The 15,367-nt window shown below is 46.8% G+C and overlaps 1 protein-coding gene across 3 annotated transcripts in view; it reads right to left on the bottom strand.

Annotated features, from left to right (window-relative positions):
- SETBP1 (SET binding protein 1) overlaps window positions 1-15,367 on the bottom strand; it is a 270,174-nt gene that overhangs the window by 141,509 nt on the left and 113,298 nt on the right. For all 3 annotated transcript variants that reach the window (XM_077171103.1, XM_077171101.1, XM_077171102.1), the window contains one exon: window positions 4,268-4,339. In XM_077171103.1, coding sequence (XP_077027218.1) covers window positions 4,268-4,339 — 72 coding nt within the window. The remainder of the gene's footprint in view (window positions 1-4,267; window positions 4,340-15,367) is intronic.

Raw genomic sequence — 15,367 nt, 5'->3', positions numbered from 1 at the left:
CAATCCCAAACCAAGAGGGAAGATCTTGGTACTATGTCACTCAAACCTTGGTGCCCTCCTACACCCCACAGGGAATCAAGGCAGAGCAGGGAGGCAGAGGAAATAGTTCATGCCTGCCCTCTCTCCACCACACAAACCACAAAGCCTTCCCAGTGAAAAAGTTTCAAAGCTGCCATCACAAACTCTAATAGCAACTGTTCAGAGCAACACATGCCTTTGAATGCTTTAGCTCATGATGCTTCTAACAATCACCTGTGCAGCACCCTACCTAATCTCTGCAGACAGAGCTTGGGAGGGAGCTCCTTATCCTGTGGGCTGGCTGTATCTCAGCAGTGGCATTTTCTCCGTGGACAGAACCAAGGCTGCCACCCACCTTTTGCAGTTTTGCCTGTTTTTCCCAAGGAAAAGAAGGTGCAGACCTGTGTCAGGAGTTGGTGTCACCTCCCAGCTCCCCTTTGGATGCCTTTGTGGCCCTGGAAGAAGAAGCTAAAAAGCATCATGTGGGCTCACAGCCTCGATGTTTCACAGTGGCTTCCTGACTGGGGAAGCAATAATGCCAGGAGGATGGCAGATTCCTTCATGCCAGCAGAATCTAATGCCTTGTGATCCTGTCATCTCGTGCAAAAGGCAGGAGGAGTGGGAAGCCCAGCAGGCACCTGATTGAAAAGGCTGGGGGAGATGAGAGGAGACAGTGTCCTGCTGTGAGCTTCTCCCACCTCCACAACCTCCTTATTTTCAAAGAGTTTCCACTCCTCTGTGGTAGCTATTGTTCCCCACGCCTGGTGCATCATCATCCCTGCTACACTGATGGTTTGGGATTCTCACACTGCCAGCCCTTCTTCCTCCTGACACTGAAATGAGTATCTTGTTTGGCTTCGGGAGGAAAAAAACAGTGTGCAACTTGGACACCCCTGTGCTAGCAATGTACAGGATGATGCTGCATAGCCCATAACCAGCATGGGCTGCCTGGGCATGGCCCAGAGGCATTCCACACCCAAGTGTCTGCCCCTTTTCCTTCCAAAAGTGACCACAGCACCTGGGTCAAGCTTTGGCACAACTGCTATTGATGCGCAGAGTCAGCAGTGAAAAAGGGATTTTTTTATAGTTGATTTTTTTAAGGAGGCTGCAGATTCCTCTTGGCCATTAAGATGAAAAGGAGGCTAATTCAAAGCTGGAGCCAAGTTTGAGGAGTAATTCTGCACAGGCAGGTAAGAGAAAGTAAAAGTCATTCTTTGCTCTGGTTAGCCCTGTAAAATGAGAAATACTATCAGGGCTGTGCATTTTTTGAAACCTACATTATTTCTTTTTTTCCTTGGGAGGGTTGAAATGGATTCAAGCACTACTGTTATTATCTCTAAAATGACAGAGACATTTTCATGTGAGTTTCCCTTCACAGTCTGATATCTATATTCACCATGTGCATTCCTTTGATTCGGCAACTGCAGCTCCCCTGTGGTCCAAGAGCAAATTTGGTGTCACTCTTTCGGCCAAAATGTGGTTATTACAGATGGAAAAAAAATCACAAGGTCACCCACAGCCTTGATGGAAACAGGAGGGCAGGAGAATATTAGGAAGAAACTATTAGCTCTAATATCCAGCTGCATCTGGCAAACCTGAGCGTATTTGGATTGTCTGTACCAGCATTTCACTCCCCTGCTTCCAAATGATTGCCCTGGCCCCAGTGATTAACCACCTGAATACACCCAAGAAGGATATTCACAGAAAAGATCTCATGATGAAAAGGCTATTCCTGGCCTTCTTTCCATCACATCATAATCTGTCCACTAATATGGCTTGAGATTTCAGCTGATCAAAAGGTCAAAAGATGCTACTGCTAAGTATCACTCTGTCTCTGCTCAGCCAAAGGCATTTTTACTCCATTCAACAGGCAGAGGAATGTAATAGCAAAGCCTTCAAATCTGTTTGTATAATAGATGAAGTCTTTTCTTTATGGCATTATTCATCCTTCAGGGAATGACACCTGATAAATAAACCTCTAGTTCCCAGTGAATTTAAATAAAACAAAGGCAAATCATATCCCTGTGCACTGTAAATATGAAACTGCACATAACAGAAGAATTCCCAATCTTCCGCCATCTCTTTGCTAAAAAAGCTGTAAAATGCTGACCATCCTCAGATTCTGCCAAAATCAAGGGAGCCTAAATCTCTGAGCAAATTACAGAAAACATGGCAGTAACAGAGGAAGGACTTAAAGATACATAACTCATTTAGTCTAATGGAATGGTAAAACTTGCACCTTTTTGTCTCCATGCTAGTAAAAGCCAGAAAGGTAAGAAAGGGAGGTTAGCAGCACATCAATAGCAATAATGGAGTGAAAATATGGGGAAATCTAATAAATGGGCCAACCTGTTTCCCAGGGAATAACACCAGGGGGGCTGGTATGAATAAAACACTGAACCACATCCTACTCAACACCGTGACTTGGCCCAGCTGGTCACTGTTGCACTGGTGGCAACTGGTCCATGTGATGCCAGTCATTGCCTCCAGCAGCAACTGCAGCCACTTCTTTGGCCATCCTGCTTCCAATTCTCTCGGCACAGGCAGGAATCACTGCCCAGAACAGCAGGGATACAGAGGGCACCACTGCCAAGAGCCACCTGCCACCTGAAGCCCGTGCCCAGCAGGTCTGCAGAGGCCCTTCCTATGAGCAGCACCATTGGGAAACTGTTTTTGTGTTTCCAGCACACCTGAAGTGTTGTCACAAACAAATTAAACCCCTCAGCATTTCCCAGATTATCCGCCCACTCTCTGGCTTTCCAGAGCTCTAGACCAGGACCAACAGACAGTTTCTTTAACTGCACCTGGCAGTCGTTTTTCTCCTCTCCATGCTTTCAAAGCTGAGAGCCATCAAAGATTAGGAGAAAAAATCATGACTGTTTTTCCCTAAGAAGCAGAACTGGTAATAGGCTTCAGGAAAAATCCTTCTAAATGCAAGTGATAAGTTAGACTGTGTGAAGGCTGACAGGTCTGATTATAATTATCACTGCGAGGGGACTAGCACTAACCTCCCTTCTGGAAGGCAATGACAATTCCTGGAAGGGAACATGCAAGGAAATTATCATAAACAAAATCGTTGCAAGTAGAGTTGTCTTTCTCTGGGAAACTAAACAAGATCCACATTTGGGGGTGAAAAACAAAAAAAACACCAACAAAACAACCCAAGCCTTAAGAATTTATTAAAGTTAATCCTGATAGAAAAGGACACTTAATCATACATTTAAGTTTTTCTGACTTCAGAATGATGGGAGTAAAAGAATCAAGTGGGGCACATGAAGTGTAAGATGAAGTCATGCATGCAAGAGCTGTTTGGAAATAAAGAATATATACTGGAAGTACACTTGGAGAACATACCATGTATTTAAACATGAACAAGGAGTCCCAGGGAGGATGTTGGCTCAGACTGGGATAAATATTCAAAACTAAGAAAAAAATCCAAGCCACCTTGCACCAACCTTTCCCCCTTCCTCACATCCTAACAGGAAGAAAGCCAAACAAAACCAATAAAAATGTCTTCAGATTGCTTCTATCCATATACATCCTTCCTTTGCATCTATAGGTTAAGTGAAATACAATGGCATCAGCTTTCAGGAGGGTTGTGAGGCAGATAGGATAGGGAGTATTCCCTCAAGATCATCCTGTCCTGACCTTTCTGCTTTCTTTGATGGCATTCCATTTTTCTTAGTCTGCATTTTTTTTTGGCATTTTTTCACTCCATTTCCACTGAAACCTTGGAAACAGAGAAGCTTGGGCAATCTGGACTGAAAGTACCACAGCTTTTTCTTTCCAAAAACAGGGAAACAGATATTATCTCAATAGGGGCTGTGGCTGCATAGGAGATGAAGAGAAGAGCCTCAGAGTCAAAAGCAGTTCTAAGAGTTTCATTCTCATTATACCTCAATGGAGTGCAGCAAATAAATTGTGCAAGGAGACATATGGAAGCTCAGTACACAAATGGCCTATTTAAGGCTCTTACTTCCTAATTAGGTCCTGGTGTCAGGAGGTTGGTAACAATTATTCACACATAGATCATTTGGATATGATACAAACTGTTCCAAAACCCAAACCATCATAATGGCATGCATTAAAAGAAACCCAAATTAACGTTTTAGACTCATTTGCTTGGTGCTTGGACTATCAGTTTCTGTGATACACATAGCTAAATTTTGTGTCCAACATTGCAAAATTGTGTTTGGAAAGAGAAAAGGATAAAACAAAAATCACCACTGCCATATCCCCTTGTTCTTACCTTGTTCACAGATTTCGTCACTGGACTCTGCACAGGGAACCCACACTCTCTTCCCAAATTCTTCATCTGACTCTGTGGTGTTTCCCAAAGCAAAGAGAAAGAAAGAAAACCTTGATTGTAGGGGTGACTGTGTAGAAAATGGTCACAAACATCCAGAGTTTTGCTCTGCCCTTTTGATTTCCCCACACATTTCAGTATGACCACTACCACCACTTGCCAGTGGTGGGGTCCCCCCTTGGTCCTGCAGTGTTCTCTGAGGCCCCCCAAGCTTCCCCTCACCCCACTCAGATGTGTAAACTTCCCCTCCCAAGTGTTCCTTGTGAGCATGATGGCACGACAGAGCCACCACAGCCTTCCCCAGCAGCTGTGGGGCACACACTGAGCCCTGGAATCAGGGAGGGATGCCTTGGATTCCTCTGACAACCTTGGGAAGAGGGCAGGGAGGTGTCACAAGAAGCCAACCCGCCTGGTTTGTATAAGAGTTAAAGTAGGGAGCTCAAGCCAAGGATTACCACATTGCAAAACCATTTAAAACAGAGTAAGTGCTCGTGATTCTGCAGCGTGACTACAGCAAACCTGCACTGCTCTGTGCTTTGGTACTTCTGGTATGAAAATGAGGTCTTCCTCTCCCCTTCCTCCCCTCCCTCCTCCTCTCCTCTTTGTCCACCCCTCCAGCCCTTCACACAAAAGTGAAATATTTCACAGTTTCACCTGTGGTGATGCAGATCAGACTGCTTTGCTTTGCTTTTCTTTGCTTTTCACTGATTTTGCCAAAGGCATCCTTTTAAGCATCAGTCTGTGCAAAGATAATAGGTGACACAATTCTCTATAACTGGAATCAGCAAGAAATCAGCCATCTGCCACTCCAGGGGGCTGAGATTAACCCAGCCACTGGACTGTGACTGCGAAGCATTTGCACATTTAGATTACAGAAATGTGAGGTTACAGGTCCAAAAAAAAAAAAAAATAAAGAAAGACTGGGAGTGGGGAAAGTGTGGGGAGAAGGAGCGGAAGACAGCCTCAGAAGAGCCCTTTAGACTGACCCTTCCAGACACAAGTCACCTCATTACAACTCCAAGTAGACAGTGTTTCTCATTATAAAGTGCTAAAAGGATGAAGGATTTGAAGGAAGCAACTTGAGACACATTAGACATCATGTTTCTGGAGAAAATATCCAAATATCCAAAGACGCTTCTTTTAGACAGGGAGAAATGAAGACAAAAAACCTACAGCTGTCTTGTCAAAGCCTTCCCTCCTTGGGAAGCATGACCAAGCTGCCCAGATGGCTGACTTGAGCATTTGGAAAGAACAAGAGTATTATTTTTGCTCCAAGATGGACAAGATGCATTCTGCAAGCTTCCCTATGGTCAAGATTTCAAGAAATGAAAGAGGTCTGCCTACTGAAATAACAAGGTTTGTGAAGATATCTTAATTTGTTGCTCCCAGTTCTCCTTGAATGACAAACACCGTTTTGCTGCTGTGCGCACATGGATGCTGTCACTCCACATTACTACTTGCCCATGTCTTTGGGATCCTCTCTATAAATCTGTTGGGAATTGCTATCTGATAACTGAATTATTTGAGCACTGAAGAAGTTTAAATCAGCAGTAAACGCAAGCTGGCTCCAGGTCTAAAAGCATGAGCAGTGGTCTGTACAGTGCATGGCGGGTCAGGACAAGAACCAGGGTCTCCTCAGGTCATGTTGATAGGCTTTAACCACCACTCTCTCTTGCACAGATCCCCGAGATTCCCATCCTCAGAGATCTCAGGTTAAAAAGAGGCATTTCTGCCCAGAGGAACAGCCAAAAGTGTCAGCAAGAACATCTTGAAAATTCTGGAACATCTCACCTGCAAGGAAGGACTGAAGAATTGTAACTGTTCAGTCTGGAGGAGAGAGGATTCCAGGGAGATGCTGAGCATCTGCCCACGCCTAAAAAGGCCCCAGGAGAGCTGGAGAGGAACTTGGGACAAGGACATGAAGGGACAGGACAAGGGGGAATGGCTTCACACTGCCAGAGGGCAGAGATAGATGGGATACTGGGAAGGAATTCTTGGCTGCAGGATGAAGAAGCCCTGGCACAGGTTGTCCAGAGAAGCTGTGGCTGCTCCTGGATCCCTGGAAAGCTGGATAGGGCTTGGAGCAGCCTGGTGTAGCAGGAGGTGTCCCTGCCCATGGCAAGGGTTGGAACTGCATCAGCTTTAAGGTTCATTCCAAACCAAACCATGCAAGGATTCTGTGATCCTATGAAATTCATGCAAGGCTGCATGGTGTGTGCCCTGGGTGGGGAAGGTATTTCAAACAGCTTAACTCATGGCATCCAAAGGGACACTGAAAACCAGACAGCATGCATACTTCTTCACAGACAACCCATGTGTTTTATGCATGTCTTTTATTCAGAGAAAACTGGTAGGATTGGGTGGAAGGTACAAGAACACACTCCAGGTGCTTTGGCCACCCCTCTTGTTGATATTTCCATGGTGAAGAAACCAAGGTGTCCTGGGCCAAGCACTGCACACCCTGCAGTCACAACAAAGGGAAAGGAGCAAGAAGGAATGGCAGCAGCTTCTCTGCACAAGCCCAAGTTGAACTGCAGCAAATACAGGGTACAAAGCACAGCTGAGAGGTGAGGAAGAGCAAGGGATCAGCTGCTTTGTTCCTCCTACTCCATACAAAATCTGCTGGCATCAACTTAGAAATGAGTGCCACTCCCAGCAGCATTAATTTGGGACAGAGAATTTGATCCTCCACAGAGGAAGGACTATTGATCTGTGAGGAGCTGTGAGAAGAGAGTGAGGGGAGCACGCTAGACAACACCTTTCAGTCTGCCTGAACTCCCCCCTATTTATCACAGCATCTCCAAAAGCCTTTCCTGGGCAGGGGTAGGTGCTCCCAAACCAGGCCTACATGTCTGAGACCAAAGGTGAGGTTTGAAGTGGTTTGAATGTGTACTAGGGCATGGTTTTCAGGTGAGAAAGAGGTCACAGGGATCATCCCATGCCTGAGACTACAAAATGGGCCAAGCTAACAACCCAATAATCCACAAGCTTCTGAGATACAGCAAGCTAATGAGGCTCTGCCCGTGCTTTAGAAAGGTCTCCTTGAACTTGACCTGCTGACTATGTGAGGGCTAAAACTGCTGTTCTAACAGGATCTAGACCTGTTTTCAAAACCAGAGACTGGGGTTTTCCCTGTCTCCAGTCCCTAGTTTCTGTAATGATGACCAAAAGTTTTAAATATAAATTCCAGAATGATCCGAAAAGGAACATCTGTGCAGCAGGAGGGGGGGGGGGGATATTTTTGTATTTAACTTCAACTACTGAACTACTACAAGGTTATAATTTTTTTAAAGCTAAAAAAAAAAATTAAAAAATCAAAACCCTATTGAAAAAATAGGTGGTTTGTTTTTTTCCTTGCCTGTGAATGTAAGAGGAAGGGGATGAGCACAGGGCAAAACCTTCCCTTTCAGACAGAAATCATCACAAAACTCCATCCCATTTCTTGCAAATGACCCAACATCACAAAATGATGCAGTTTCAGCCTTACATGTTTGTTTGTTTGTTTTATCCAGGCAGGTTTTTGCAGGAAGGGGCTTTTTGCAGCCCAAACAGCGCCACTGCATCAACCAGGAGCTGAGCTGAGCCGCCTGGAAGTTGCCTCATCTCCCAGCAAATGAGAAACGGAGGGAAACACCGACGCAGGCGACGCTGCACCTTGCAGCAGAGACTCCTGTGTCCTACAAGTCACCTTGCATCGAGATACAGACCCACAGCAGCAGCCTGATGGGTGCAGTGAGGAGGAGGAGGAGGACAGCGACTAGCAGGGGAAGGGCAACAGGAAAACAGTGAGAAAACTCCCTGAGAGTCTTCTTTTCCTCCTTATCGGGGGGGGGAAAATATTTAAAAAAAATAGAAATCGCTCCCCGATAGGGAGATGGAAGGAGGGGATGAGACCCTTTACACTCCAAGTCCCCAGCAAAGATCCCCTCCCTTTCCCAGAGCTCCTGAATATCACTGGGGGTGGTGGTGGGGGAGCTGGGGGAGAAAAGGGTGGCGTTTAAAAGGCGAAGGGGAGGCAGGGGAGGAGGGAGGACCCTCCTGAGCCCGGCCAGTCTCAGCCATTCTCATTCCTGACACGTTTTCCCTGCTCTCAGCGCAGCCCAGCCTCGCAATATTAGCGTGGCGCAGAGTGCCATTTTCGAGCCGCTGCAGCTCCTTCTTGGCACCGGTTCAGCTTTTTGTCTCGCCTCCTCCTCCTCCTCCTCCTCCTCCGAGCGCCCAGCGGAGGGAGGCGGGAAGAAAGGAGGGAAATAAAGCCCTGATGCTTCTCTGCCGGGGCTGCCAGGCTCTCCCCAGCGCCTCCAGCCCTGCCCGAGGCACCCCACGCCTTCCCAGCCCAGTGAACATAAACCTCCTTCCACCTCCTCGGCAGCCTCCTGCCCCCTTTGCATCGCTCTCCCCTTTGTACGCCTCTAAATTTTTCCAGCCGAGCGTCGCAACCTTCCACCCTGCCCTTCTCCTCCGTCCCCGGTCCCTGCCAGATCCGTCCCTCGCATGGGCAGGGGGGATGGATCATCGTGCCACGCTTGCCGATGCCCTGGCATCTCCCTGGAGCGGGGAGAGCACCCGCGGGGCGCCTGGTCCAGCTCGGTGTGCTCACACACACGCAGGTGTGGCGGGGCAGGAGATGCTCCGCATCCCTCGGGGCTGCTGCGAGCACAAGCCTGAGCTGGGCAGCCGAGTCCCTGCTCCTGTTCGTGGGGCTGGGAGGAAAGCAGAGGCGGGATCACAACGGAGAGACACACTGAATTTTTTTAAGCAACTCAAACATGGCACTGAGCGCTTCCACCAGCAACTTCTCAGCCTGCTGTGCTGGCAACCAGCTGCTGGTTCCAGCCTGGCACCAGCTTTGATTTGTTTTTCTCTCCTCTTAAACACCCTCCTCCCAAATATTTATTCCTTTTATTTTTTTTCCCTCTTAAGTTTTTTTTTTCTCCCCTATTCCCTCTTAGCTTTTTTCATAGAGACAGGGCTTGCCCATAGCTTGCCGCCTTCCCCCTGGTGACAGGGCCTGAGGGAGCAGCATGAAGTGTGTCAGGGAAGGTGTAGGATGGATATTAGGAGGTGGTTTTCTTCCCCAGAGGGTGGTCAGGCACCCTAGGGCACTCAGTGCACCAAGGCTGCCAGAGCATTTGGACAACACTCACAGGGACATGGGGGATCCTTGGGGCTGGACTCTATAAGCTTGGGAGTCACCACCAACTCTGATCCCTCCCATTCCCACCCCCAAATCCAAAGCAGCACATGTGGAAGGGGCACCAAAGGAAGCAATACATGATGTAATACTCAATGGACCAAGAACGGGAAAAAAAAAAAAAGCAAAAACCTCATATGTACACACAAAAAGAATATTCTCTTCTCTGAGGAGGAGGAGTGAGAGAGGCCCTAAAAGCAGGCAGCACAGCCAGTGGGCTACCAGGATGTGCTAACCCCAGCCCCCTCCTCAAAGGAGGGAGGAGTCAATTTTTGTTGGAAGGCAGAGAATGAGGCAAAACACATGTTCTCCATGGAAAGGACCTGAGAGAGCCAGCTTCCAGCCCATGATGTGACTCCTATTAAACCAGAGTTTCAGACACTGACATATGCATGGCAGAGATAAAGTGCTATCAAATACACCTTGTCTGGTGCCTGGAGGAAAGAGATTTAGAGGAAAAAAAGAATATAATAATGCTGATTCTGGGGATGGCTTGGGAAGGACATGGAGGGAGGAGAGATGTGCTGCGGATTTTATCATGGAGGCTATGAGTGTATTATTCTGTCCAGAGACCCAGGGTAGGAGGAGCCCCATAAACAGCCACCGGTGTCCCTGGAGTTTTCATGGGACTGCCTGGATGGCTTTGCCCATGGAGACACATCAGGACTCAGAGGATGCTGAAGCAGATGGGCATTCCTGGTGGCAAATCCCTCAGGAGACCCAGCAGAAGTGCCAAAAAGAAGTCTGGCTCTTGCTGAGCATGTTCAGGGAATAGCAGAACAACTGGCTTGATATGGGGCTGCAGAGGCAGAGAGGAGGCGGGCAGGCAGCATGCTCAGGGTGCTGCAGACAGAACAGCAGCTGCCTGAAATGTGTCTTGGCAACGTCTTGCCTGGCTATGGATGGAGCAGAAATCATGGACTGGATTTGTAACCCCATCAGCTGGGCCTGACTTTTGCCTCCCTGGCCTGCAGGGACAGCACAGGAGGGGAGCAGGGGGCTGGTGACGCCTCTCCAGCTGCCAGGAGCCACGTGGAGGAGCTGGTCCTCTGCTCCTCTGGTCCTTTTCAGCCAGCTGCTGAGTGGGGAGCGGCTGATGGACAGGTGCTGAAGTGGACTTGAGATAAGCAGAAGGCCCTGCCATGACTGTGCTCACTGAGGGATGTGTGAGTTTGAGGATTTAAACCCAGTCTGCGCCTTTACCACTGGGATGCATATCCTGTGTAGGGTCCCTGTTGGAGTTTCTCCAGGCCACCACAGCACAGCTGGATCTGGTTAGGTTGGCTGGAGTGTTATCTAGGTAGGGACACCAAATGCCCTCTTCTGAGCTGTGGTTTTACTGTCCCAAGCTCTTTGCATAAGGATCTCATCCAGCACTGGCCAATGTCTGCTTCCAAGGCCAGCCAGTGACCATCGCAGTGCTCTCTCCCATAGGGTTTATATGCCTGTTTTCTCTGTTTGCTGTTATTGAGGTTTATTAGGGCAGATTTCTGCCTCTCCCTCTAGCCCTTATTTCTAAGTGCTGGCATTTGGCAAGGCAGAGGGGGTTCCTTGCATGTGTCCACGGCAACGAAGGCCCTGACACCTCAGCTGGAGTCATCTGCAGAGAAACACCCCTGCCTGCAGGTATCATTGAAGTGACTCCCAGAGAGGCACTTTCAGATCCTTTGAGTCAAAAGGTGCTATAAATAAAAGATATTACAGGCTAGCAAGTTCTCAGTTGCAAACTGGAGTGGGAAGGAATATTTTAGCATCCTTTTTCTGAGCGCATTAACTCTTGGCAGACGCGATCGTTCAGGTCTTCACAGCTGAAAACTTCACACCCTGTGCAGCATGTCGAGTCCACACGCTCCATTTCCATTTTCTACAGCTGAAAATCCACGCTGCCCCAGTGCAATATCACTGCCTGAGTGCAGAGAGCACCCAAATATTGCATCACTTTGGGGGTCGTGACACTGAATATACACTCCATGGTCATTTTCCCAGGAAAAACAGCCTAAGCTCACAACAGAGGGTGCCTAAAGATTTTTATCAACTGGTTTCTGATGCTTCCCCTTCCAGGGTGAGCAAGCACTTTGTATCAATCTGGCTTGCTTTAGTGCAGTGACCCAGGGTTGTGCTCTGCTGCTGAAAGTTCAGGTCCCAGCTGCGGGGCTAAACTCTTGCTGACACTGTGCTGATTTCTCTGTCTGTGTCACCCATGCTGCCAGGGCAGGGGGAGGAGATGTGGGATTTTTCCAGGCAGGGGAATAAAAACACAGGAAACAATCGTGCAAAACGCAGAGATGTGGCAAAGGAGAAGGGGGAGGAAAACAGTCCTGGTGTGTGCAGTGAGGCTGGGCAGAGGAAATTCTTTGGGCAGCACAGGGCACTTTGATCACGTTCTTTCTCTTCACGGAGGAGAAAATCTTGGCCAAGAGGCAATTAAATTGTTACAGGCAAAGAAACCTTTTAGGATGCCTTGAAGAACTTGTGTGTGTGAGCAACAGCACAGAGAGATGCAGAGGAGGAAATCTGTATTAGCGACTACAAAAGTTTGGGTGGTTTGTTTTGGATAAAGATCCCCACATGCAGACTCTTATCTAAAGCCCTCAGTCTTCAGAGCAGGGCTAGAAGTCTTTTAATAACACACTCTTCTTGCATGACTTCCAGTATCTCTGAAAGCCATTGTCCGTGCCAAAAATACAACAAAACCAGCTTGCCTTCTTCTTATTTTATGCAGTGTTTTGGCTCATCTGCCTCTGGTTCCAAGAAAAAAAGCTAATAAAAAAGTTTTTAATTTAAGAAGGCTGAACTGTGCTACTTTAATTTCGAGCCATCCTTGTTCTCATGACTGTGCGAGTACATGGGAAATAAAGAAAAAATCCTCTGTGATTCTGTGGAAAACTTTCAGAGGAGGATCCCTAAAAATCAGCAGAAAAAGAAGCTAGTTTTCCTAAGAAAAGGCTACCAGCCCTGAGTTGTCCCACCTTAAGCAGACTACTTATCTGTAAACTGGCTGTTCTGCCATTAAATAACAGAAGAGATCAAGCATTCCTGGTTCAAATGAGCCTGTTAGTCAAGGGTGGTTATTAGCCATGAAATACTATTGAATCAATAAACCAAAAAAAAAAAAAAAAGGACTTTGAAGAGACTCTTATTTCCCCACTCAATCTGCAGTAGCCCTGATTTGACAGAGAAGAGTGAAAGAAAACAGTCTGAACAAGATCCAGTGCCCTCCAGTTTTCAGAAATCCAGGTATGGCTGAGGCAAATTAGCCTGGTGCTGTTGGAATGAATGCTGAATGGGGCTGTTTTGATGAAGTCCTCTGGACAAACAGGGCTGCTGCAGGGTTGGGTTTGACCTCTGGCTGGATTTACACCAGGGTATCTGAGTTAATGCTGCTCTGTGGGTAGGGCAGGTCGAAATCAGGCCAGTGTGCTTCTAAGGATGTTGGCAGATATCCTGCTCTCCTGAGCCATTCACCTCATGAAGGTTTAAAGCCTATGGATTCACTTCACAGTGCAGTGAAGGTTTTGTTGTTAAAGACCAGATGATGCTCTTTTCAAACGATTTCTTCTTGTCTTTTTCTCTGCCTCCCCTATTATTTATTAAACACTCAAGCAAAGATCTTCAGCTCACCCAAGTGGTTTGGAGATCAGGACTCATGTTTCTAGCTAGTCCAAACAAGGATAACTTAATCCAGGTCAACAGAAACAATGAACAAAGTCAGAGGAAAAGCTGTGACCAAGATTTTAAACCACAGAGGCTTCCAAAACAAGGACACAGGCTTCTAGACAGCACAGCACATGGAGGCTAACTATTTTCTCACTGAAGGTGATGGCACTTCTTGTGGGTGACCAAGACAGGTGCACGAGGCCCAAATTCCCTTCACATCCCCATCTGTGAATGGAGAGCAGCTCCATTACCTGTCACATGCTGTGCTTTTAGTAAAATCTGCCCACTGTGTCCTGCTGAATTCTGCAGGATGCTGATTTTTTTTTTCCCCCCCAAATCTTGGCTCTTGTGCAGCTTCTTAGTTTACTCAGTGGGAGAGAGACTTGGCTTTTTGGCTATAAAGTAAAAAAACTCTGGACTCTTGAAAGAGCGCTGAAATCTGCCCCTGAGCTTTTCAGAAAAAAAAGTGACCCAATCAACCCAGTTATTACACCATTCTCTGGCCTGTGACTAACGCATGGATTGGTGTTTACTTGCAGGGAATGTTGGCAGGAGCTGGGGGTTCCCATTGACTCGTGCTGTTTACTGCTCCCCGAGGAGCAGGAGCCGAGCAGCGGCCGCCTCACAGGTGCTCAGCTTATCTGCCAAAGCGGGCTGTAAATCACGGCGGAGGAAGAGGGGGCTGGAAAAAGGCTCATCTGCAGGAGCCACCATTGGAGAGGGATGTTGGCCACGCTCATTTCGCAGGTTTCCTCCCCTAAGTCTGTGTGTGCTCACACTGCACCAGAGGGATCGGGTCCCAGGCTGGAAATCCAAGGAGCACGCCAATAATTTGGCAGGGATCACACACAGGGTGAGCTTGTCCCTGATCTCCGTTATTGGTTCAAAATCAGGAATTCTCATAGCTTTTTTGGACAGATGGCTTGTCCTATTACTTCTTGTGTTAGATTTCCCACTGAGGCTGAAAGCAAATCCACATTCAAGCTGAAAGTAAACAACCTGTGAATTCAAAAGGCATTAACTCAAACTGCCAAAGCATTTGCTGCGTATGCTGCAGATGTCAAACAGGCAGTTTCCCACAGCCCTGAGCCTAGGCACATAGCTAAGTCACACAGAAAAACCTTCCACCCAGCCCAAAAATCCATCCTGTGCAAAACTCGCTCTCCTTGCTGGCATTTTAAGGGCTGGAGCCTCAGCTGGAATGAATTAATGTGGCTGCTCTGATTTGAATAGAGCTATGCCAATTTATACCAGATGAGGATTTCACCCTTTGGAGGCCAAGTGGGAAATGGTTATCCACTACTTTTTTAACAGTGTGGTTTGAGGCAGAAAAACATAAAGTGTGGTGTTTCTTAAGGAGTGAAAAACACTAAGTAAGTTTCTTTCCATTGCAGTGAATCATTTTTGAAGGAACCTTTTAGAGGGGATGGTACTAAAAAATCAGGCTTGGCAGAAAAATGCATATAAATAACACAACTTACAAGTACAAACAGCACAACTTAGCCAACTTACTCCTGTTCCTGATACGTTCCAAAATGCCAACAAAAATTTAAGTAGGAACCCAAGCATGATATTGCTGTGGCATTGCAGGAAATCCAAAAAGTGGGAAGAATTAAATAAAATGGTCTGGTTTTCCTGCCAGGGCTGTATGAAGAGGGCAAAACCCCCCCTTGAAACTAAACCATAAGAACAAAAAATATCCACCCATATGCTTTGAAATGCTCTAAACTTTGGAACCATGGTGTTCTCCTTGGCCACAAAGAGGTGAAAGGTAGTTTTTCTGACATATTTTGATTTAAATTGAACAACACAATTGAAGCCACATTCTGTAAAGCAAGACTCATTCCATTCAAAGCAATGCAACCTCATGGCACATATTCAGGAGTGATTACTTGAATTAAGCCTTTGATTTATTCTTTACCATAGGAGGCCCCACTTGCAGACTGCTATTTTCCCCAAGGTAAACAGGAGGTCAAATATTACACCAATATAAATGAATGGAGATTTATCAGATGATAGTAATGCAAAATCAAACTTTAAACTGTTTAACCTACAGCCACTAGAACGATTCTGCTTACCAGAGAATTCAGCACCTCTTTCCTCCAACCATCTTTATTTTCACTTTACGGTTCAGTATAAGCTGGCAATTAGTAATACTTTGCCTGTTTATAGAGCCTTACATCTGAGGATCT

The sequence above is a fragment of the Agelaius phoeniceus genome, chromosome Z, assembly GCF_051311805.1.
Source record: "Agelaius phoeniceus isolate bAgePho1 chromosome Z, bAgePho1.hap1, whole genome shotgun sequence".
NCBI lineage: Eukaryota > Metazoa > Chordata > Aves > Passeriformes > Icteridae > Agelaius > Agelaius phoeniceus.
The sequence above is the reverse complement of the archived record's forward strand: the minus strand, read 5'-3'. Positions and strand labels throughout refer to the sequence as shown.